The 24358-nt window shown below is 43.3% G+C and overlaps 1 protein-coding gene and 1 long non-coding RNA gene across 4 annotated transcripts in view; one reads left to right on the top strand and one right to left on the bottom strand.

The window, feature by feature from the left end:
• Positions 1-9843, bottom strand: part of SEC63 (SEC63 homolog, protein translocation regulator) — a 30467-nt gene extending 20624 nt beyond the window's left edge. The window contains exon 1 of the mRNA XM_083433493.1: positions 9403-9843. Coding sequence (XP_083289619.1) covers positions 9403-9526 — 124 coding nt within the window. The 5' untranslated portion in view covers positions 9527-9843. The remainder of the gene's footprint in view (positions 1-9402) is intronic.
• A 3462-nt stretch (positions 9844-13305) lies between these two features.
• On the top strand, positions 13306-23585 carry LOC310675343. Of its 3 annotated transcripts, none has more exons than XR_014510066.1 (4): positions 13306-13635; positions 14113-14371; positions 15437-15644; positions 23000-23585. It is a non-coding gene; the product is annotated as an uncharacterized lncRNA (long non-coding RNA). The 3 variants fall into 3 exon arrangements; XR_014510067.1 differs by having other exon boundaries at positions 15437-15648; XR_014510068.1 differs by lacking the exon at positions 23000-23585 and having other exon boundaries at positions 15437-16057.
• Positions 23586-24358: the final 773 nt, after the last annotated feature.

Genomic DNA, 24358 nt, shown 5'->3' with positions numbered 1-24358 from the left:
ATCATCTTCAATTACAGGTTCACACAAAAGAAGATACAATTGACAACTACAATGTGTCAATATGGTTACATACTGCAACTGTCTAAATAAATTATCCATTTACTTATCAAAAGGAGAAGCACAACCTGAAGTCATCTCCTTGAGTGATATTAAACATATAAATTAAAGCAAAATATGCAATTTGATATAATGAACCAGATATTTTATAGATACAGTATGAACCTCAGAGGTGAAAAGGTTGCTCATGCTTATATATTATGCAAACCTATGTCCTCCATTATGTAAATCAACTCAGTTGTCTTGCAGTTATGTTTTAAAGAGGTTTTGCTTGGATATCACAATAGAAATGCATGAAGTAGCAAAATTTAAATTAGCTTTTAAACCTCAAACTGAATTAATTTACAGAATGCATGGTAAAGTCAAGGTAACTTGTTTCTTATCTTAAAATGCAGAAATATTCGTAAAATGCAGAATAATGCAAGATAAATACCCTTATTAAAGTGAGATTTTAACTATACATGTTAAGGACTGTGCTTAAATATTTTCCAACCATCTGCAATAGAAGTGTTGTAGATCCAACTTTCAACATTAATTCTGGCACTGCAATTCTACATGTATGTGCAACATCCAAGCATTTAAATAGACTGATTTCAAAAAGCTTTAGAACCAAAGAACTTTATAGTTGTAATGCCATCTTGATAATAATACAGGTAAAAGAACTGAGCTAAGGAGTGTTTCTTTCCATCCTAAGTCACCCCCTTTTATTCTGGTCTGGCATTACATGTAAAGGGCAGTCTTCAAGCCTGGTCCCTTTTAGCTCTAACCAATGGCGCTGCTATCATTATGTTGATAATTCCCACTATCTCTTTGATCCAGCAGGTAGTTATAAATGGTACTTAGGTAAAGTTAAGTCTGCTTTCGTCTTGACTTTTATGCAGCCTGACATTCAAGACATGTATCTGATAGGCAATCTGCCTGAAGCCACTCTGCATTCCTTTAGGAGTAAGGGAGCAAGTTCTCTTTTTATCTAAGGCAGGCAGGTCCAACAGGTAGATGGTGATCTACCAGTAGATCACTGGGCATCTGCGGTAGATCACTGGCTCCCCCCAAAGAAGCTGAACAACTGTGGCTCCCCTTAAAAAAACTCAACATTTTACCTCCTCCCTGAAAAAACTTAACAACTTTGACCCGAACCCAAAAAAAGGGGGTAAATCACTGCCAGTTGCAGTCTACTCTGTGAGTAGACTGCAGTCTCTTGGGAGTTGGCCACCCCTGATCTAAGGTATCCCAGTTTCTACACTTCCTCTCCTGGCCATGGAAATAGAATTAATCAAAATATTAGCTTTGCTTTTAAGGGAGGTTAAGAGGTACCGTTCCCAATCATTTGGTCACAATCATACATGTGTGTTCTTGGTAACTCTCGGGAGTGGAACAAGTGCAGTCTCTCTACTTAAATTGCACATTCCTCTTTAATTATTTTGAAAGAGATAACAAACTATTCTTTACCACTGTTTCAAGAGGCAAATAGGTCTTGAAACTAAAAAAAAAAGTTTATCTTTCCAACTCATTTATTACTGTTGTGCGTCACTGGTTAAGAACATGACGGCTTGTTTTCGCTCTTCCATTACACAGTGGGCTAAATTGTAGTAAGTAATACAAACAAACCAAGAAGCATATGCACAGTTTTTTTAAAAGCACTTAATGATACTTGATATTAGAACTTTGAATTTTAAGTCTATTTTCTGTAAGGAATGTGCTAAATAATTTATTCAAGAAATCTGCAAAGACATAAATGCCTTCATACAAGAATGGACCAAAGCTTTGGGAAACACTAGAATCCAACAAAAAGCTCTACATTTTTATGTTGCATGGGTTGAAATGTTAATTGAACAGTTGATGTTCTCCAAACACTACGAGTAGCTTTCAGATTCGAGACAAAAAGTGGGATGTGATGTACAACTAGGGATAGATGAAACTGTTGATTTTGGTTGCTCCCAGGTCGTCATTTTTCCAATCTCAAGTTCAGTTCTCCACATTTTAATTTTTTTTGAGCCTCATGGAAATTCATCAGCACTTTTTGTGTGCACATCTACTGATATATACAGTTCTGCCCAATACAGACATTTTTGGAAAGCAATGTTCCCCAATATGATGAATTTATATATGTTATTTTCAGCAATAAGTGCAGTTTTGTGCATATTTTACCTTGACTGGAGAACTGCATTGCAAAATTCAAAGAAGTGAAAATTTCAAAGGATGGCTAGGTTATGGTTTGCGTCTTCTTTTGGAATGTATGGATTAGGTGGATTTAAATGCAAACTGAATCCAGTTTCTCCCCCATTCATATATACAACTAGTAAATCAGTCAAATTCATAGGAAGTATGTAAGCTTCCATGGAACTCTCATCGAGCTGAACCAAAATTGTAGCTTGAACCTATGATTTGGTTCAAGTATAGAAGACGCTACAGTTTAAGGAAACAGAAAGCAGATCCACTGAGATCATCCTAGATTTTTCACAAGTCAAATGTGTACACTCTTAGAATTCGTTGCTAACTGTAGCAGCTGCTTCCTGCAATTATCAAGTACATGTTCTTGAAGAAAGTACCAACATAATCACCATACCGACCAAGAACAGATATTTTTGTGACATGCTCAGTGGATCTGTTCAAGTATGTTTAAGAGCGCTCTTATTTTAGTAAACACACACAAAAACTTGACACAATTTACACTTTTATTTCAAATACAAGGTCAAATTAACTGCCAGAAAGCTCAGGGCTTGTGATTTCTCAAAAAGTGTGTAAAAATGAAGCTGCATGTTTACAGGACTTTTAAGGATGAAATTTTAAATATGCATACAGAGAAGCACGTCCCACTGAAATTAGAGTTACTTCCAAGTAAACAAATGCAGTATTGCCGTTTTAAAAAAGTAGCTCAGATCCATACTAAAGCCCCATTGTTTAAGACAGTGATGGCCAAACTTGGCCCTCCAGCTGCTTTGGGACTACAACTCCCATCATCCCTAGCTAACAGGACCAGTGGTCAGGGATAACGGGAATTGTAGTCCCAAAACAGCTGGAGGGCCAAGTTTGGCCATCACTAGTTTAAGAGCACTAAACTAATGTTCTGTCATACCACAAGCACCTACATACACCTAGCAAAAGCAGGAAGACAAACTAACCCATGGTAATTTACATAAATATTGTGGTGCAACTATTCAGTCTTGCTTCATAGAAAACACAAAACCATATCTGCTAAATAACTGCTCATAAACCAACCAACCTTGTCTTACAACATAATCCTATGCATGTTTATGCAGAAATGAGACACACTATGTTCAATGGGTCTTAAGGTGACTGGCAGAGAAATAAGGCCTTGGATAAAACTTGAATGTGATAAGATTTTGCTTTGCGTAATAATGATTTTTTTAATGTATTTACCCAAAATTCTTCCTCACCACTAGTTCCTCGAAATATGCTTTGATGAGTTAGGGGACATTCCGCTAATCATTCATTCCACCAAACAGACAATACTGGATACCACCCAATATAAACACATAAAATAAAACATTAAGATTTATTGTCTGCAGCCATCCCCCACCAGCATGAATATAGATGTGCAGGTTTGCATACTAAGGAGCAGCCAGAAGTAGAAGTTGGCTTGCTTGTACTTTTGTCATCTGAACACCTGCTTCTCAATAAACCTCTTACACACACACACGCTGAAGTTCATAATCACCTTAAGTCAAGGTTAATCAGAATTTACTATTTTTCATGATCAAATGGTTTTCCAGCAACTCTACACAGTAATGATTTTTACTGCGGTGGATGTAATGATTTATACTCAAATGATAACATGAATATTTTTAGAATAGTCCTACACAATATGTTAAAACTCTGGGATCTAAATAATCAGACAAGCACCGAGCTATCAAATGAACATTTAATGCTCAGTGCCAAGATAGCTTGGTTCTCTAGAAATACTGTAAACTCAGCCCAACAAGGCGCCATTATCATTCCCTAAGCAGCGCAATATTCTATGGAACTTAAACTAAAACAGCAAAATAAGTAATTATACATTCTGCTCCTGATGTAGATGGATGGCAAGTTGAACTGCATGCTAATTTTCCATCATTAGAAGCGATGTAAGAATTTGAAGTGAACCACCACCTGAAGGGTGCTGAATTCAACAGGCTTAATGCTACAGCCATTATGACAACACCTATTGAAAAAAGAAACAAGGAGTACCATTTCACATTCTTCTGTATGCACATATCAATAGTGCAAAAGTTATAACATTTAAATATTGTTAAAAATGCAGCACCTCATTTTTGGACACCTACAACCTTTAGACATTGTTTCCTATTAAACTGAAACCCTATAATATAACTAGGTCTGCAAAATTGGATTGCAGTAAAGGTCTATCAAAAGATAGATACATAATAATGTTTGCCTACCTACCTACCAGCAATGTATCTGCCTTAATTTGTGTTGCTCTCTGTCCCCCAAAATTAAACTTTGATTTGTCATGGGGGTGGGGTAATTCACCCACTACAGATGAGAAGCGATTTAGAAGACGTCTGCAACCATAAATCAAATGCATCACTGTTGTGCACCTGCAACATTAGAAGCAGGAAGATTGTGATCCTAACCCCACCAACTGGGAGTAAGCTCCACTGAACTCAATAGGACTTACTTCAGAGTTAAGACGGCGAAGACTGAACTATAAAGCACCAACATAAACAACATAAGGCAGTGGTGCACAATAAGATTTCCTCTCCTACAACTGGAACTTCTCACTCTTTCCTTCCTCCTGTAACTTGCACTCTCCAAGTCTGTTCAACCCTGCTGCTGCATGAGTGTGATACAGCACAGTATTCTTGCTGTTCATAGTCTTCCAAGGGCCAGTCATGCAATTCACACCACCAACCTATGTCACATTTCATCATTCTGAACTGCAATCTGAGAAAAACGAAATGTTAACAGATCTATAGACACACATATATACAAAACAAGAATAAAGAGTGCATCAGCAACACTGCTCTTTATCTTTATTACATGATGGATAGAAGTGTATCCTCTGTGCAATGGTGAAAACAATCTAAAGGAAACATTTTAGACAGCCACATGATTGCGCAGCTTGTGGCCAACGGCTGAAGCGCAAGGTGCACCACCTGCAAAGCAGGTTCCGGCAACGGCAAAATTGCAACATTTTCCTAAAACCAGAGGACGCCAGGAAGTTTTACCCCATCGCTTGTATAACCTCTTTCCCCATCACATTTTTGAAAATTTTGTCCCTAAAGCCAATTTGCATATACTATTCAAAATGGCATAAATTATACACGCTGGCTTATTTAATGACCCTTTCAACCGCCAAATGTGCAATGTAGTCTGTTCCTAATATTTGGAAAATTAGGCTGGCTGCAGCTATGCTAAACAGTATACACCACTGAGCAATGTGAAGTGTTTCCACAACACACAAACACACACAGGCTTTACAAGCATTGTGTGACAAAGCGAAGAAAACCCTGACACCAGCATGGCATGGCAGAGGTGGAAACAAGCAGCAATACCAGATGGCACGCCAAGTCCCCAGAAAGTGCCTAACTCTGGAACACCATGTTTGGCAGAACGACCTGTATTTCTTCTTCCAATTGCCACTTTTAATTTACAAGCAGCAACGTTGTTCAACAGCTGCTTCCACATACAGAATTTTAAGTAGCTAAATAAGATTTTAGACAGAGGTCTGATTTTGATGCAACGCTAGACTGTGCTTATATGTCATGTAGAAAAGCCCCTGGTTCATGCACTACCACTTGCATGTCCACGAGCCTGGCCCAAAGGAAAAGACCAAAATCATTCACTTTACTTTTTAACCACAGTATAGCGCTACATCTGAACCAGACACACTGTAATTATTCTTAACCGTGGTTTATGTCAACTTCAAACCATGGTTTATGAAGCTGGCTTGTTTCAAATAAACTAGCATTAAGATAAGCCAAAGTTTAGGGTTCACACACAAAATTAAATAGTGGTTCATTGAAAGTGGAACCAAAAACTTCCAATCTTCTCCTTGCAGATGTGCAAGAAAAGGGGAGAGTGAGAAACTCACAAGTCCAAGTACTGTGGTACCTCTCTGGTTGCGGACACCATCCGCTCTGGGGTGCTGTTCACACCCTGAAAAGTCTGCAACCAGAGTGGCGCTTCTGCACATGTGTGAACTGCAAGAGAGCACTTCTGCGCATGTGCAAACCGCACAGAATGCTTCTGCGCATGTGGTGAAACCCAGAAGTAAACACTTCCGTGTCTGCCGCATTCTTAACCCAAAAAAATGCAACATGAAGCGTTTGCAAGAAGAGGTATGACTGTAATGTAATTTGGTGTTATGTCTGACCAAGGCCATAGACTAGGCATAGGCAAACAAGGACCTCCAGATGTTTTGGGACTACAGCTCCCATCATCCCTAGCTAACAGGACCAGTGGTCAGGGATGATGGGAACTGTAGTCTCAAAACATCTGGAGGGCCGAGTTTGCCTATGCCTGCCATAGATTAAGTCCTATCTTATAAAGTAAATGTTTTATTGTGATATATGGATGACCGAAGGCAGGCTTTTGATTTAACTTACCTGTTTGCCAATGAGTTGAAAGTCTGTCAGTTTGTTTGTAACACAATAATTACCGTATTTTTCGCCCTATAGGATGCACTTTTTCCCCTCCAAAAATGAAGGGGAAATGTGTGTGCGTCCTATGGGGCGAATGCAGCCTTTCGCTGAAGCCTGGAGCGCGAGGGGGGTCGGTGCGCACCGACCCCTATTGCTCTCCAGGCTTCAGGAAGCTATCCGCTAGCCGTGGGAGACGCAGCTCTCCCACGGCTAGCGGAGAGCTTGCCTGCAGCCAGAAGCTTGGGATGCGCTGAGCTCAGCATGCCCCAAGCTTCGGGCTTCACGCAGCGCTCCGCTAGCCGTGGGAGAGCTGCGTCTCCCACGGCTAGCGGATAGCAGCCTGTTCTGGGGGCTGGGGTCGGGGGAAGCTCGGGCTTCCCCCGCCCCAGCCCCGCACCTGGGGGGGAATAAATTTTTTTTTTCTTTATTTCCCCCCCCCAAAAAACTAGGTGCGTCCTATCGGCCGGTGCGTCCTATGGGGCGAAAAATACAGTACTCCACTAGGAATTCAGAGTAAAGTTCATGGCACAATCTGGTAACTCAAACATCAAGCCCTGCACTAGTTTTCAAACATACCGTTTACCTTGAAGACGCAGGTATCAGAATTTAAAAGTTGGCGTGAACACTCAGGGCAATATTCTGTTTTTCAAAAATGAACTCTGCCTCAACCTCCAGACCTACTTTAAAAGAGAGAGAATATTGCCCAGTACAGCCATAACAAACCACAATTCACTGTTGCATGTGGGACAACAATGGTTACTTTTCCCCAGTAAAGGACTATGAAACAAAATGAAAAGAGGATGTTAAAGCAGGTTCTAATTCAGAGCCAGTCAGAAACAGAAAATTATTCAGAATTCCTTGGCAGTATCTCTTTCTTTTCAGGAAAAGGTTGGCTAGGAATCCGGCAAAGATGCTTTAGATATATGCATCACCAGCCACATATCAGGAAACTAGACAGCTTCAATCTAGCTTCAGGATCCCATTAGACTAATGATTTCAGATGATGCTAAGGGATGAAGAAAAAAATAGCCATAAAATCCAGGAAGACAGATTCAAAACCTAGGACGTGTCCTTCTTTGAGTGTATTGTATTACTTAACATAGTACAATGGTTTATTGTATGGAAGAATGCCACATAAGACAGGGATGGTTGCAAATACAGTTTCCCTCATTTTGGGACTTTTGCAATAATGCATTGGGTTGAATGAAAACTGTCTGCCCAGTTCTGCGATCAGTTCTTTTATCTACCTGTATCCTGAAGGAAACACTTATTATTTTAGGTGTTCTGTGTCCTAACAGATATTCTATTAGAATATCAGGTTAATTAACTTTCAAAATGTGTGCACAAATGACATGAAGATCAAAATACGTGTTATATGTGTTATTTAGGATCAGCCATTGCTGACATCTGTAAACAGCTACTTTAGATACTGACATAAACTAATACTTGTTGCGGCACCTTAACAAAAAAATTCAGCTGAGCAAAGAGGCTTCTGAAGTGTAAGATGTTACAAAATGATTCCCTACTTATTTCTGCCTATTTATTAATAGAACCAAGTAACAAAGTTGGGTTTTTGTCTGGTTAGTCTTTTAAACCTCCATGTAACAAGGGGTGCAACAAGGGATGCTCAATATCTATGAGATACTATTATTCGCTGGCTAGTTTGCTGCAAAGGTCAGGAGCAGGTTTCTCCTCCTATCTAGCTTCAGAAAAACTCACAGCCTCTCGAACTTTCCAACAATGCTTGCATCCTTGTCCATAATGACATATGTTCTAAATACTGAGAAGCAGCAAGCATTCCCCAATAGTCTTCTAGGAGCCTGGAAATTAAAACTACAAAGTTGAATGGGGTGTGGATTACAGTGTACTAACTACCAAGTTCTCAAGTGAAGATTCGTTTTAGGCTAAAAGCTACACCGAAGCAGAGCTTGAGACAAACCGATTTATTCTGAAGCACTCACTGAAATGATAGGGATTGTTACTTCACATCTCTATCACGCTACAATCTACTACAACTTGCTCCCAAGGCAGCTTCACAGTGCATAGGCAAAGAAGCCATGTAATGAAGATTACCTGGCCCTTATCTCTCTCATGCTCACAATCAGGAAGAAAAAAGTCTTCCCTTTCAACATAAAAGTTCCTAACCCACTTAAACAGAGCAGTCCGTGATATCTTCCCCAGATAGATCAAGCACTGAATATATGACTCTGATCTGGAGTATATAGTCAGTGAGTGAATCCAGCGAAGTCAACGAGGGCTGCCTGCTACACGTTTACGTAAGCCTAAGGCTTTCATTCCACGCGTTAATACTGGCTTCCTTTCACACGTGACACCCAAACGTACCTGATGTGCATTTGCAGGTCCTGCAACATAAAAACTTGCAAGCCGAAAACACCTACACTGATATGTTCCTTTTTAAAATAAATAAAGCCCCACTCTTGTTCTAGGATTCCTCTGCCCACTTCCAGAGGCTCGACCCAAACAGCTGGAGGAAAAGAGAGCCTCGACTGGAAGCCCTTTCCGGAGTGTGGCAGCGGCGTGAGACCGGCAGCGTCTTCCCAGCAGCTCAGCTGCAGGAGTTCGGGGAGGGAGAGCGCGAAGCCCCTCGAGGGGGAGCTGCGGGGCGGAGGCGGGCTTCCCGGGACCCGCCAGAGGAGAGGGATGGGGCTCGCCACCCACACGCGGCGGCGCCAGGCCCACCGCGGCCGGGGGAGCTGGGGCGGCTTCGCCCTCGCCTACTCACCCGAGTGCTGGTCCCGAGGCCACAGGTAGTAGGTGGCGGGGATGACGATGAGGGCCACGAAGCTGGTGAGGAAGTAGAAGAAGGTGTTGCCGCTGTCATCGTACTGGAACTGCTGCCCCGCCATGGCCGCTCACACGCCCCGCCCCCCTCGGCTCTCCTCTCCCGGCGCTCGCCGCTCGCCTCCAGCCAGCGCCAGGCGAAGCAGCGGCCGCTCCGGGGATCCCGCGAGAACAGGAGCAGCGCCCGCCTGCCTGCCTGCCTGCCTGCCCCACCCACTGGCCTCTGGAGCGCGTCCGCCCGCTTCGCCCCCCCGCCCCCCACCACCTCCTGCTCTCGCTCTCCCACTTCGGCCCCCAGCAGCGCCAGCGCTAGCAGAGGAGGGAGACGTGTCGCTGCGCAGGCGCCATCGCCACCATTGTGACGTCGCGCGCGCGCTTCCGGTTCCTGGGCCCCGGTCGCCCCGGATTGGCTGAGCGGCCAGTCCTCCCCCCCCCCCCCCAGCGGGTTGCGGGGAGGAGGAGAGAGGAAGCATGAACGACCAGAAGCGTTCGGGTGGATGGGGTAGCACTCGAAGGAGGGAGAGGCTGTGCGAACGTGTTTCTTTTGTTTTTAAGTCTTTTTCCCCCTCTTTGCAACGACTTATTTGCAACGGATGTGCGATCTTGGTTGTGCGTTTTGTTGTTCCTGCGGCTTGTAAACCGCCTTGTGGGCAATATAGGAAGGCGGCATACAAATTAAAAGTGAAATGAGGGGTGGGAATGCAATGAGGGTCTCTTTCAAGGCTGCGCTGGCAGCTGGCGAACGTTCCCTTCTTCTATCACTCTTTGACTCCAGAGAACTCTTCTTAGGAACTTTAAAAAAATGGAGGAGATGTTTTTGATCATACTTATCCGTTCAGAAAGCATATCAAAAAATGCAACAGTGTATTTTGAATTATTTTAGTGGACCAGATGATAACAGCTGTATCTCCTGGTTTTTCCACAAACTAGCCCCTTTTACTATGTTTGTAGGTTTGTCACAATAGCTTCTGAACATCCCTCCCCCCCACCCCCCAGTAATGGATATTCTATTCTACTGCTTGCATCCTGCATCACTGGGCAAACTTTGATAGAAGGTATCTGCCCCTAATTAGTACTCCCCATCTTCCATTACATTTTTGAGCAAGCACATATTAGCCTTTCTGGAGTAGATAACATAGATCAAATTTCTCTCAATGGCCAACCAGATGACTGTGGAAAGCCTGCAAGCAGGACCTGGGTACAAAAGTGTTTTCCCTGCTTGTGATTCCCAGTATTCAGAGGCATACTGCTTCTCTCCATGGAAGGAGAGCATAGCAATGGAGGCTAGTAGCCATTGATAGCCTTATATTTGTCCGATCCTCTTTTGGAGCCATCCAAGCTGTGGGCCATCACTGCCTCCTGTGGGAGCAAGTTCCAGGCTGCTTGGGTCTTGCTTCTTGGTTTCCCTCAGGCATCTGATGGCTGGCCACTGTGAGAACAGGATGCTGGACTAGATGGGATACTGGTCTGTTCAGCAGACTCTCCTTATGTTCTTTCAAACCCAAGGTTTCATTTCTAATCGGTAAACACCAATTTAGACCCTAATAGCATATATGTAATATTAGCTTTGTGTTTGTATATATTTTTAAGTATGGCTCCATTGAGAGTGGAAGGGAGATGATTTAGTACTGATCCTTAAAAGGAGCTGAGGTGATACTAATGTTTCTTCATCTGTTTGTTAGGGGAGTTCACACTGCTTCCAAGCTGCAATGCAGCAAGCTTCCTTGGGTGTTTGACCTCTTCGACCACAGAGGGAAACAGAATATAGAGCTGGATTTTTAAAAAACCATATATTTTTCACTGTATGCAACAGCATTTACAGTGTTAAAAGTGTGGGAGGAAAATAATGAGATCCGTAACCCACGTGCAGGTAATTAACAAAAGAATATAAAGTGTCATCCACTGCTCCCCCTCCCCCGGAAACCTGCTGTTTACCACTGAATTGGAACAACATTAAACAGTTTTCCCGCAGATTGACGTTTGTTCTGATTCAGCGGTAGGTTTTCCCAGGGGAAATGGTGGGACAAACAAAAAACTTGGACTTGTGCCTAGAAAGCATGGGACAAGCGCAAGTGTGGACAAGCCCTAACAGCAAAAGAGGGGCAGCACAAAGAATCAACAAAAAACAGAAGGCTGGTATCAAAACCAGAACTCCAAATAGTACTCATCTATTGTCTGTATACTGCCCAACACACTTCAATAACAACCTTCATTAAGGACAAATTCTATATCGTGCAGTGCAGTCCTGTGCGGGATCCACAATACTGTGTGGAATGGCCTTATTCCCTAGCAAGTATGTTAGGCATTGCAGCTTTTTCTGGTATCTCAGCGGAACAGACTACAGATTAAGACGTGTGAAACACCTGTAGTAAGTCAGCATAAAGAATGTTGTTACTGAACCACATGGGGCAATTTGAGTGTTACAATAGTGAGTGCATTTGACTATCAAATAAAGCTCCAGTCTTATGGCTACTTATTAAGTTCATGGGAAAGGTGAAATTTGAACCTGGTACTTTTCTTGTTCTTGTCTCTTAGCTGCTATGTACAATCCTATGAAATCCTGCAGCCCCAGCCGGCATGGTCAGGAATGGCAGGAGTTGTAGTGCCGCAACTTATGGAGGACCCCTGGTTCCCCAGCCGTTGTCTGTATTCAAAAAATTAAATATCAAACCAACTGGGGGTGTTTCTATAGCTAGCCTTGTTTAATATTTCTGAACTGGAATTTAACAATGCAGTGAATTTGGCCAGGGATCTGCAGAAAAGTAAATTGCATCTTGTTGGACATTTGAGAGGCCTAGCTGGTGACATTTGCTTACAGGCATTGGAAAGCAAAGCTGCCAACAGAACAATGAAAGGTGAGCAAGCAAAGTGTTTTGATAAACAGATGAGATTCACCACCAAATGTAGCACAAAAGGATTATCTAACCACAAAGACATTTACAAAGGATCATATAAAATGAGTATCTGTATTTGCCAACCTCCCATTGTGCAGAAGTCAAAAGGAAAAGATGGAAAACAGGAGGCCAGATTGTCAGGACCACCAAATCCAGGTCAAACCTGTATAGCTTACAGCAAAACCTGGAGCTAGAAGAACAGGTAGGAACAGGAAGCATAGACTGAAACAAGCAAAGCTCAAGCCAGGCTGCATAGCAATTGTTTTACACAGATAATTTTATTCCTCCTTTTAAGGATGTTGTGTAAACAGGAATATTCATTCAAGCATAATGCTATACCATAGCATAACATCACAACAATGAGCCTAGACACCCTCCAGGCTCCTGTGTTTCTCCACCTACCACTCTTTATCTCCTGTGGCCGCAAGGAGGAGTCCATAAGTACTCACTTCCATCTCCAATTAACCGCAAAATGCCATGTCATCCAGAGCTGGTCAGACTGGCTAATTTAACCATTGTTAGTGGAAACAAGCCAGTTTCTAACAATAGATTATGAAATTGGTTGGTTTTCACTAACCATAAAGGTAAAGGTACCCCTGCCCGTACGGGCCAGTCGTGACCGACTCTAGGGTTGTGTGCTCATCTTACTCTAGAGGCCGGGAGCCGGCGCCGTCCGCAGACACTTCCGGGTCACGTGGCAAGCGTGACGAAGATGCAGCTGGCGAGCCAGCACCAGTGCCGCACACGGAAACGCCGTTTACCTTCCCGCTATAAAGTGGTACCTATTTATCTACTTGCACTTAGGGATGCTTTCGAACTGCTAGGTGGGCAGGAGCTGGGACCAAACGACGGGAGCTCACCCGCCGCGGGGATTCGAACCGCCGACCATACGATCAGCAAGTCCTAGGCACTGAGGTTTTACCCACAGTGCCACCCGCGTCCCATAACCATAATGAATATTAACTCCAATTTAGGGATCAGATGACTTGCTAAACTGCTGTCAATTTAAAATTCCCTCCGTTACAGGCATACTGGGGGAGGAAGAGGAGAGTGCACAAGCTCAGCAAGGGAGTAGGCTCGTTTTTGCAATGATAAAGGTGAGGCTTCTGTCTGGTTTAGTCCTCTGTCCAAACAATGTCCTTGAAAGGGAACTTCTGTGAACCATCAGAATAGGTTTTCAGAACCAAAGCTGGAGCAGGAGGTCTTCCATGGACAAAAGGTACGTGATTATAGTCCTGACTTCAGAATGCATCACTGTCACCTTACTAAAGTAATATGATGTTGTTGTTGTTGTTTAGTCGTTTAGTCATGTCTGACTCTTCATGACCCCATGGACCAGGGCACGCCAGGCACTCCTGTCCTCCACTGCCTCCCGCAGATTGGTCAAACTCATGCTGGTAGCTTCAAGAACACTATCCAACCATCTCATCCTCTGTTGTCCCCTTCTCCTTGTGCCCTCCATCTTTCCCAACATCAGGGTCTTTTCCAGGGAGTCTTCTCTTCTCATGAGGTGGCCAAAGTATTGGAGCCTCAGCTTCACGATCTGTCCTTCCAGTGAGCACTCAGGGCAGATTTCCTTAAGAATGGATAGGTTTGATCTTCTCGCAGTCCATGGGACTCTCAAGAGTCTCCTCCAGCACCATAATTCAAAAGCATCAATTCTTCGGCGATCAACCTTCTTTATGGTCCAGCTTTCACTTCCATACATCACTACTGGGAAAACCATAGCTTTTACTATACGTACCTTTGTTGGCAAGGTGAGGTAAAAAGGAAGAAAGCATGCTGCTTCCCAGGGCTGTCAACTCTTAGCTTTCTTTAAAATAGAATAAAAAATTGTGAAGAAAGTTAAGAGCACAAAATGTGGAAGCAGCTCCAAGGCTTCAATACTTGGCAGCCTGCAACATTGCTAAGGATGTTTATTCACTGTTTCTAAGTAATCAGAAATGTTGACCACTCAGGAGGAGGCCCTCCCAGAACAGCAGAAAAAGGACAAGCTGGATAGTAGAGCATACTGGGGTGAGTTTGTTTAAGCATTTTGCCCCTATATGCATTATTTCATTCATTCAACAAGTGTGCTGCCTTTACAAAATGAAACACAGTTGGCTGGCTTTAGTATGTTTTATTGAAAAGTAATTCCTTGAAATAAATGAGACTTCATCCCTGCTTAGAAAAAATGATGCTATTGCACACCTGCACACTCAGGTTTTCCATGTCTCCCACCCAACCACTACTAGGCTGTTCATCATCACTGGGCTGTTATTTTAATACTGTGTAGTTGCCATAAACAAAAGTATAAAATCCAAAACGAATCATCAAATGCCTTATAGCTGCAGCAAGTTAGAATTCCTATGGACTAGAACACAGATAGCTTTTTTTGTTTATTAAGGTTAGCAAAACATATTGTGTGCATGTTTTGCTGAGAGCTGTGGCATTGTACATAAATGTTATTTGTTGTTGTATATTTGTAGCTTGATATTTCTCCCATGAACTCAAGGCTGTGTGCATTGTCCTCCTCTTCCCAGTTTTATCTTGACAGCAGCCATGTGAAAATTCAGACACCAAAGTGGGTAGGGAGCCTTAAGAGCCTAATTCACAAAACTCTTTGAATCTGCACCTGTGCTGCTGAGGAGGCTTGCTAACAAAATAGGGGAAGGGAATCCCTGATATTGCTTGCTGGAAAGGGATAAGGTTTGGAAGAGGTGCTCCTCCATCACCTCTGTTGGTAGGGAAGCCTATACCTCTACAGAGGTCCCTGCTGCACCCACAAGAACGTTTAGGGCCCCAAATGGAGTGTTCTGCTAAAAATCCGAGAGAAATCACACCAACCACAATGTTGTGCCCTTCTCAGCACAAACAAACAGGGCTTGAGATGTAGCAGTAGATTCTGCATGTTGGGATTCTTCTCTTAGTCTTCTACTAAAAACCAGAGAGTGAGTGTGAAAAGGATAGACAGGTGGCATGAATAATAGTCCAGGGAGAAAATGTGGGTTATCTATGAAAAGACATTCCGTATCATTTAATTTGCTCCACTGAAATTGACAATTGATTTGCCTGACCTTTTCCCCCCCAATTTCTCCAAAGTACAGAGAGAGTGAGAGAGAGGAGGAAATTGGCATCAATGAAATTGACAAGACTTTCCCTTGACCTTGTCACCTTCCCAGCAGGGGTGGATGACGGAAATGGCAGCGGGGCATGCAGTGCAGAAGAAAAGCCAGCGAGGCATTGTTCAAGCTGTCTCCAACCACAGCATGATGGAATTGCATCCATGGCCGCTGAAGCAGTATCCAAGGTGGGTAAGTCATGAATGCTTTCTCCCACATAGCTAGAGGGGTGGTTGTAGCAGTGAAAGCGAGAAGAACTCATGAGCTGCAATGATGGCATTACCTGAAGTGGAGGAAGAACGTTTGAGCGCTCACTGAAGTGAATGAAAATGTGTGTGTGACTTCTACCTAAGTCGGCTGCTTTGGTTTCAGGGCCTTCACTAAACAACAGCTCCAAAGCTGCTAGAAGTTGTGCAGAGTTCTCCGGAATTGCATGTGATCAGCAGATGGCACTCTAACTACACTAAACCTAAAGCTTCCTTTGTCGTAGCTGTTGTCAGCTAGGTCAAATTGCATGTTGCCTAAGTATGGTGCATCTAGGTTGTACAGGGAAGAATATTATCCTTTTCAATAGATTTAGGAGAAGAGCAAACGGTTCCACCTAGACAGGTTTAGATGCTTCACTAGGGAGCCTCACTATAATAATAATAATAAATTATTATTTATACCCCACCCATCTGGATGGGTTTACCCAGCCACTCTGGGCAGCTTCCAACAAAATATTAAAATACAATACTATAGAAAGAAAAGACAGAGTAACTCTTTGTGAGCCCTCTAGAAACACCTGTAACTAGGTGAAACAGAGTCAATGGAAACGTCACTCTTTTTGGCATAGGTGAGCAGTGGTTTTTTCATCCCTGATAAAACAATTTGTAAAATCAGCTTTCATTCATATACCCTTAAACAGTGCTTTTTTTCTTTAAAAAATTGTTTAGGGGTACTCTTATTTTGACTCAATAAAATCACCATTTTATAGTTCAAATTGGGGGAAATACAGTAAATGGACAAAAGTACAAAGATTCACAAAATGTTTAGGGGTATCCGTACCTTTACCTTATTTTATCCCATTTCCAAAATCCCGTAACAAGCAGATCTGTTTAACTTTGCCATATGTACATGATCTCATATGAGGGCCAATCTATGCAGTAAGAAAACTCATGTGAGAAAGCTTTCCTAGGACTTTACCCCTTCAGGCTGCTGAGTGTTGGTGGGTGCATTTTAATGCTACTAAATTGGGGGCTTTAGCAAATATAAAACTAGCCTATCTTGGAGAAAACAAGAATGCTACATGCTACATGTCTATGGAGAGCAGGAGTGGAGAACATTTACTGGCCGATGGCTCCAACCCTTATCCCCCACACCCCAGTAGACCAAATTTGTCAAGTGGGTGGGAAAGCGCAGCACAGGGCTCTTTGATAACCCTTTTGCAAACAACTCCACACACCTGAACCTCCATGCCTGTTCCCAAGCAGGGGAACTGGGGCATATAGCCAAAGTGAGCTGGATTTGACCAGCACTCAGCTGGTGAGTAGGGGTTAAATTCTGCTGCTTTGGCTGCACATACCACATGCTACTCTCAACTGCTAATGGTGAGTCACACCACCCTCAAGTAACTATGGAAGAATTTATCTTCCTCTGTGAGAAAGTTAGTGAAATTCTGCCTGCCCCCCCAATTTGTCTTCCCACAAATAGGGTAGAGTTTTTAGAGGCCACTTAACTACCACAGAGCCTAGGACTTGTTGATCAGAAGGTCGGCAGTTCGAATCCCCGCGACAGGGTGAGCTCCCGTTGCCCGGTCCCTGCTCCTGCCAACCTAGCAGTTTGAAAGCATGTCAAAGTGCAAGTAGATAAATAGGTACCGCTCTGGTGGGAAGGTAAACGGCGTTTCTGTGCGCTGCTCTGGTTCGCCAGAAGTGGCTTAGTCATGCTGGCCATATGACCCAGAAGCTGTACGCTCCCTCGGCCAATAAAGCGAGATGAGCGCTGCAACCCCAGAGCCGGTCACGGCTGGACCTAATGGTCAGGGTTCCCTTTACCTTTACCTTTAACCTACAGATTTCTAAGATTCAGTTGTTTTGAGTTGGTCAGTTTGTTGGCCTGACTGCTTTCATTGGCTTAAACAACTTCCACGATGAAATGGGAAGATAAGGTCTTCTTCTTCTTTCTTCTTCTTTGGCGATCACTCGTAGCCAAGTAAGATTGTCTTCCATAAACACGGTTTTAACAATGTGCGGCTTTCTCCTGATTGAAGTGCAGAGTGTTTGAGGACCGGGACATTCACAGGGAAACCAAAATGCTTGTTTACAAAGCTATTGTACTACCAACCTTACTATATGCTTGTGGAACATGGACCACTTATAAATGCCATCTCCAACTCCTCAAAGATAAGGTATATCAGTTTGTATCCAAAGAAGTTGCCCCATATTCATGCAAGGATTGCCACTTATGCAGAATGTCCACTCCCTCTTTGCCTGCACACACACATCCCAAATCTGTCCTTGAAGTTACCCCAACCATCTGGAGCAGATTCGGAGGAGGTAGAGTGCAGGAAGAGGAAGAGCAAGAGTCCTTGCACAAATGGAAGAGCTTTGTCAGATAACAACACATTGGTTTTCTTAAGTAAGCTTATCTTCCCCTGGTATTGGTTCAGCAAGCCTGGAGCTTTGTGGATACTTCCAGGAACTTACAATGCATTTCTGCCTCATATTGTTCCACCATCCAAGAGATGTCTCTCTCTACCTTTGTGAGACTTATTCAAGAAGAGGGAGGGGGAAGGTTGTGCACTTTGAGAAGTGTGGGATTTATTGCTGTGTTTCAAAGGAATTAGAACAGAGCAGCAATATTGTAAACAAGCACAATGAAAGCTGGAGAGGTCGCTGCTGCATCTTTGGAAAATAACGAGGGTTGTGATTAATTCTAGCAACTGGGGCCCTAGGAATTATGAGGACAGGCACAACAAAGATGCAGTAAGTAGATTATCTGAAAAGCCTTTTTTTCTCAGTTCCCCTTGTTTGTTTAAATTAGAAATTTTCAGCTAGCCTCTTAAACGTGGCCTAGCCTTTTATTATTATTTGGGGGCAGGGGAGGGTAAAGAAGTATATTTCAAAATGGAGTGGTGCTGCAAGTCAAACAATGGGCATTCAGAAACCTTTTACAGTGTGGATTTTGAAATTTGACCTTTTACATTGGGGAAGACAGAAGAGAATGGTTCACTAGCATATCCCAATTGGTCAGATGTTTCCCAAGTTGATTCCAAGCTAGCAGCTCAAATTATCTTGGCTCAGACTTGCCTTTCCCTCTTGATTTAACATTTTCCCAAAAAAGGTGCTTCTTTCTCATTCCAATCATTTGGAATCACTATTGTGATTTTAAATATTGTAATGGCATTTGCATATTTGATTCTCAGGTTTTATAATAAATAAATATCAAAGTTTACTTTCCCCTGTGAGATTTGTCATTTAATGTGGCTAATAATTCAGTCTTGAATCAAGATAAACAAAAGACATCCGATTCCATTTTTAGTAGGGGATCCAGAGTTGGGATATAAAGTCACATGATTTACCAGTATCTTTGCGTATGTTGTTATTATTCTTACTGCTATTTATATTGATCAGTAGGATTTTCCACATGTGCAAAGAATCAATAGCCTTTTCTACATCTTACTACTGCTCATTCTCCTGGGCTAGATGCCAATATTGCTTTCGCTAGCTAGGGAAGTAATTTGGGTAGGTGGGTGGCAGTTGAGGGGTGGTTATAGGAACAGCAGCTATGAAGTGGTAGAAGGGATTGTGACTCCTGCCTCGCGCAACCTCTTTTTTTCATTCTTCTCTGCATAGAACCATTACCAGTAATTGGAGAGTAGGGGGTGGACTAAAAATAAAACTGCTGCTGCAAAAGAGTGAACTTTGTGTGGGAAAGAGCAAGTGCTTTTTCGCAAAGCAGAAAAAAATATTAAAATTCATACTGGAGGAAAAGAGCAAGCAAACTGATTCTCACAGACCTGGTCTTCTGTTCTTACATCACAACCATCCTTCTGCTACACAAACATGCCACCACCCTCCCCCAAGATGGCTGAGTCATCCCAAGTTATTCGTCCTGCACCTGGGATGGGTAAAAAGTAGATGGGGTCTGTTTGGTACACTGCCGTGTAATTTACAATAGCTCAGCCAGGGTTTCGGAGTCCCAATAGCAGCAGGAAAAAGTCTTCATCACACACACACCACACAAAAATGGGAACACTAATTCAGATATGGATTCCTTTAAACTTGTATCGCAAAGCCTGTGTATGGTTCGTGAAGTATGGTCCATGCTTTTTTCTGGGGGTACTCAGGGATATGCAGTACCAGCACCTTTTTTCCTAGAAGAAAAGCACTGAGTATGATAGATACATCCAGTGCTTTTTTTTTCTGGGGCGATGCAGGGGGACACATACCCCTAAACATTTTGTGAATCTTTGTACTTTTGTCCATTTACTGTATTTCTTTTTCCCAATTTGAACTATAAAATGGTGGTTTTCTTGAGTCAAAATGAGAGAACTCCTAATTTTTTTTTTATAAAATTAACACTGGAAACATCAGTTCCACTCCCTGAGCCACCAACTTGCTGTGTTTATCAAACACTGAACCAGTAATTTGCACCTGGCTCTGGTTGGTGGACCTCAGGTTTGTAGTAATGACAACACCCCAAACAGATCCTGCAAGATTGAAGTGGAACCACACCTTCCCTCAGCTTAATGGGGGATGATGGAGTGGTGGGCAGGGGTGGGGAAACCAAAAAGGTCATGGCATGTCATGTGAAGGCATCCCCATCCAGTCTCATACCCCAAAAGTGACTATTTTGCGAGGTCTACAGTAGAAATACTGGTTTATGACTAAGGTACCCTACCAATCAGGGACGCGGGTGGCGCTGTGGGTTAAACCATAGAGCCTAGGACTTGCCGATCAGAAGGTCGGCAGTTCGAATCCCCGTGATGGGGTGAGCTCCCGTTGCTTGGTCCCTGCTCCTGCCAACCTAGCAGTTTGAAAGCACATTGAAGTACAAGTAGATAAATAGGTACCACTCCAGCGGGAAGGTAAACAGCGTTTCCGTGCACTGCTCTGGTTCGCCAAAAGCCGCTTAGTCATGCTGGCCACATGACCCGGAAGCTGTACACCGGCTCCCTCGGCCAAGCGAGATGAGCACCGCAACCCCAGAGTCAACCACGACAACCATGACTGGACCTAATGGTCAGGGGTCCCTTTACCTTTACTTTTACCCTACCAATCAGAGTGGAGTTCGGTTTCCCCAAACCCCTACATTAGGCAGTGCTGCTGCCCTGATAGTCAGCCCCACCTGCTAGCCTTTCTTGGGGATCAGCGTTTCCCTACTCAACTGCCCAGTATCTAAGCCCTGACCCTGCACGCATCCAAAGTCCTCTCATTTCCCAAATCAACTTGGCTATTCATCTCCTTCCAACTACACTAATCATACCCTGCCGTCCATGTTTCCTTCTCTACTGGTCATACCACCCACCATTCCATCCCCTTCCTGCAAACATGGCCATGGTGGAAGGTCCAAATCCTGCTCTGCTTCGCCCCAACAGACTTCAATCCGCCCTCCTAAACTTTCTGTACTCCTCCATGGCATCGCCACATCTACTTTATAGGGAGAGGCTGAAGTATGTGGCACCAACCATTGCTCTGTAACCCTTTTTGCTTGGCTAACTGCCCTAGTAGGGACGCAGGTGGCGCTGTGGGTTAAAGCCTCAGTGCCTAGGGCTTGCCGATCGAAAGATCGGCGGTTCGAATCCCCGTGGCGGGGTGCGCTCCCGCTGTTCGGTCCCAGCGCCTGCCAACCTAGCAGTTCAAAAGCACCCCTGGGTGCAAGTAGATAAATAGGGACCGCTTACTAGCGGGAAGGTAAACGGCGTTTCCGTGTGCGGCTCTGGCTTGCCAGAGCAGCGATGTCACGCTGGCCACGTGACCCAGAAGTGTCTTCGGACAGCGCTGGCCCCCGGCCTCTTAAGTGAGATGAGCGCACAACCCTAGAGTCTGGCAAGACTGGCCCGTACGGGCAGGGGTACCTTTACCTTTAACTGCCCTCACTTCCTAGTCCTGAAAATGGTGTAAATACTTCTGTGGGTTGAAGCAGGAAATCCACATGCTGCATCACAGACCCTCCAACTGTCCCTATTTTCCAGGAACATCCCTGATTTAGAGAAGCCGTCCCGGTTTCTGATTTGATCCTGGAATGCCCTGCTTTTCCTTAGGATGTCCCTATATTCACTGGAGAAATGTTGGAGAGTATGGAGTTATCCAACCCCTGAGCCATCTGAAGGCAATCCTGTAAAGGGAAGTTTTTTAACGTTTAATGTTTTATATATGGCTGCCCAGAGTGGCTTGGGCAACCCAGTAAGATGTGTGGGGTATAAATAGTAAAATTATCATTATGGCAAAGGATGTCCCTATTTTCATCAGAGAAATGTTTGGAGAGTATGGCAATGGGGACTCCAAGGAGCCTGATAAGTCTCCTGGGCCTTCCATTTAACAGCCCTGGAGCCTATTAACACTTTCTTAAATATTAAGTGAAGCCAGCCAGCAGATGGCAGCAGGACACATTACAGTTGTTTTTAGGGAAATTGGTAGCTTCAGAACACAACCTTTGCAGTAGGGGACACCATACCAAAGGCCACTTCACCAATTAATTTCTCTCTTGCATAATGATGTTGTTATATCTTGTTCTGTATTTTTAAAGGGGGGCAGCTTTTGCAAAATGTGCTGAATCTGAAGAAATAAAAACGAAACAACTTGAAAGCACAGCTTAGCACCATTCCCAGTGTTTGGGAGTGGGGCAGGAAACATCTAAGCGCAGGACTTACTCCTTCATTCATTTAGGCTGAGAGAGAGAGCGATTTGCCCAGGAACACCCATGAGTTTCTTGACTGATAGGGGATTTGAACCCTGGGCTTCCAGGCCCTTGTCCAACACTCCATCCACTACAATAAATTGCTTGCACCTCCCCCCATCCCTGATCATTGGGCATGCTGGCTGGGCTGGTGGTGGGGTCCAATAACTTCTGGAGGTCCACCCTTAATCTAAAAGGTAAATGGAAGTAGGAGGCATGTGAAGTAGAAGTTTGTAAGATACAGAGACCTCACACCAGTTGCTGATACTTCCAAAATGATGAAAAATAGTGGGACCTGCAAGGCAGCTTGTTTTTTTAAATGTTATGGATGGTGCCTAGGAATATTAGAAATAAAGGAATGAGGAAAAGAGCCAGCAAGAAGAAAATATACAGCAGTGTCGCTTGTACAGAGTATGAAAAAACCTGAACCTCAAAATGAACAGAACCACATAAAAATGGGGATATATTTTTTTTAAAAGGAAACTTTCTAGCACAGAGAAAGTCAGTGTTGTTTTAGAAAGTACTCTAAAACCTGGAAAAAATACAATGCATGTACTTTTGTAAATCTAGAAAATCTTTAATAAAAGTTTTTGGTTTGTTTTTTTTGGTTCTTTTTTTTAAAGAGGAACTCACCATGAAAGCCTCCCTGGTTCTCTTATAGTGGCAATGGCGCCCACCTGAAAGGTGCTAGAACATGAGTTTCAGCGAGTTCCAGGTGAAAAAAGCCCTGGAGATAGTTTATATTGTTCTGCCTGCTGCTGAAGTTTCCCAACCCGGGGGCCAGGATACTCCAAGGGGGGCACAGGTGAAAATCACATAAATAGGGGGCCACAGAGGGAAGTGAGAAGTGAAGAAAACAGAGAAGTGACCGAGAAAAGAAAACAGAAAATGGAGAAGAATGAACAGATGAGTGACCGTGATTCCCAGGGGATGGATCGCCACATGTTCTCTGCAGCAACTTCACTTCTGCTTCTTTCTGCATTCCACCACTGCGTGCACCAAGCTGTCCGCATCTCATTTGTCACGGGCAAGGTGTGTGGCTACAGCAGTGTTGGTGTGTGGGGTGCTGTTTCTTCGTGCAAGTATTTCTGCTAAAGGAGTTATGTTGCTGCATGCAAGAGTTACTCAGCCTAACACAGAACTGCCTTAACATAATGAACAGAGGTGATAATCAGTGATCCCTCACAGCAATAGAACCGGATATAAAAAAGCTTGTTTCTGGTCATCAAGCACGAGGGTAACATTGATCGAGAAATACTTAAAGTTTAATTGTTTATGTAATTGTATTTTGTATACATTATTAAAATTATCTACAAACAAAACATTTAAATAGCTACCTTTTTACCGGTAGGACAGGGGGGCACAAGAAGGAAACAAAGTCGGAAGGGGGCCACAGCTGGAAAAGGATTAAGAAACACTGATCAAGGTCATGGAAGCATATAGAGCAAAATATGTCAAATGCTGAGAAGTTGATGCACTTCAGGTGTATCACCTCACTAGTAGGAAGTTCCCTGAATACCTCTGGAAATGGATGGGGGTGAATTTATTTGGTTAGCTCTCCTTAGAAATTCACACTTCTCTGAATTCTGTGATGCAGTTCTCCAATCAGAAAAATACATTCCAAAATGTCTGTTAGGAAAAAGTGCTCACAAACACAAAATATACATTTTTGAGAAAATAATATGCAAATATGCATTTTATTGGAGGAAATTGGTTGCAAAAATGTGTATATTTGAAGAAATATGCACATTAATTTTCATGATTATGTTTTTTGAAAAATTCTTCTTCTTTGGCAATCACTCATAGCCAAGTAAGATTGTCTTCTATAAACACGGTTTTAACAATGAGTCCGTAAGTGAATGTGGAGGCCAATTCTGGATCCACGTGTCCTTCCACAGTGGGGACATTGGTTTCTGATCGGGAGTTGATCACGGTGTGGATTTGCCAAGCATGCCTTCCTCTTAGCACATTCTCCCTTGCATCCTGAGTTTCAGTGTCTTCAAACCCCATGACACCTTTG

This window comes from Podarcis tiliguerta, assembly GCF_965153285.1.
Source record: "Podarcis tiliguerta genome assembly, chromosome: 3".
Lineage (NCBI taxonomy): Eukaryota > Metazoa > Chordata > Lepidosauria > Squamata > Lacertidae > Podarcis > Podarcis tiliguerta.
The sequence above is the reverse complement of the archived record's forward strand: the minus strand, read 5'-3'. Positions and strand labels throughout refer to the sequence as shown.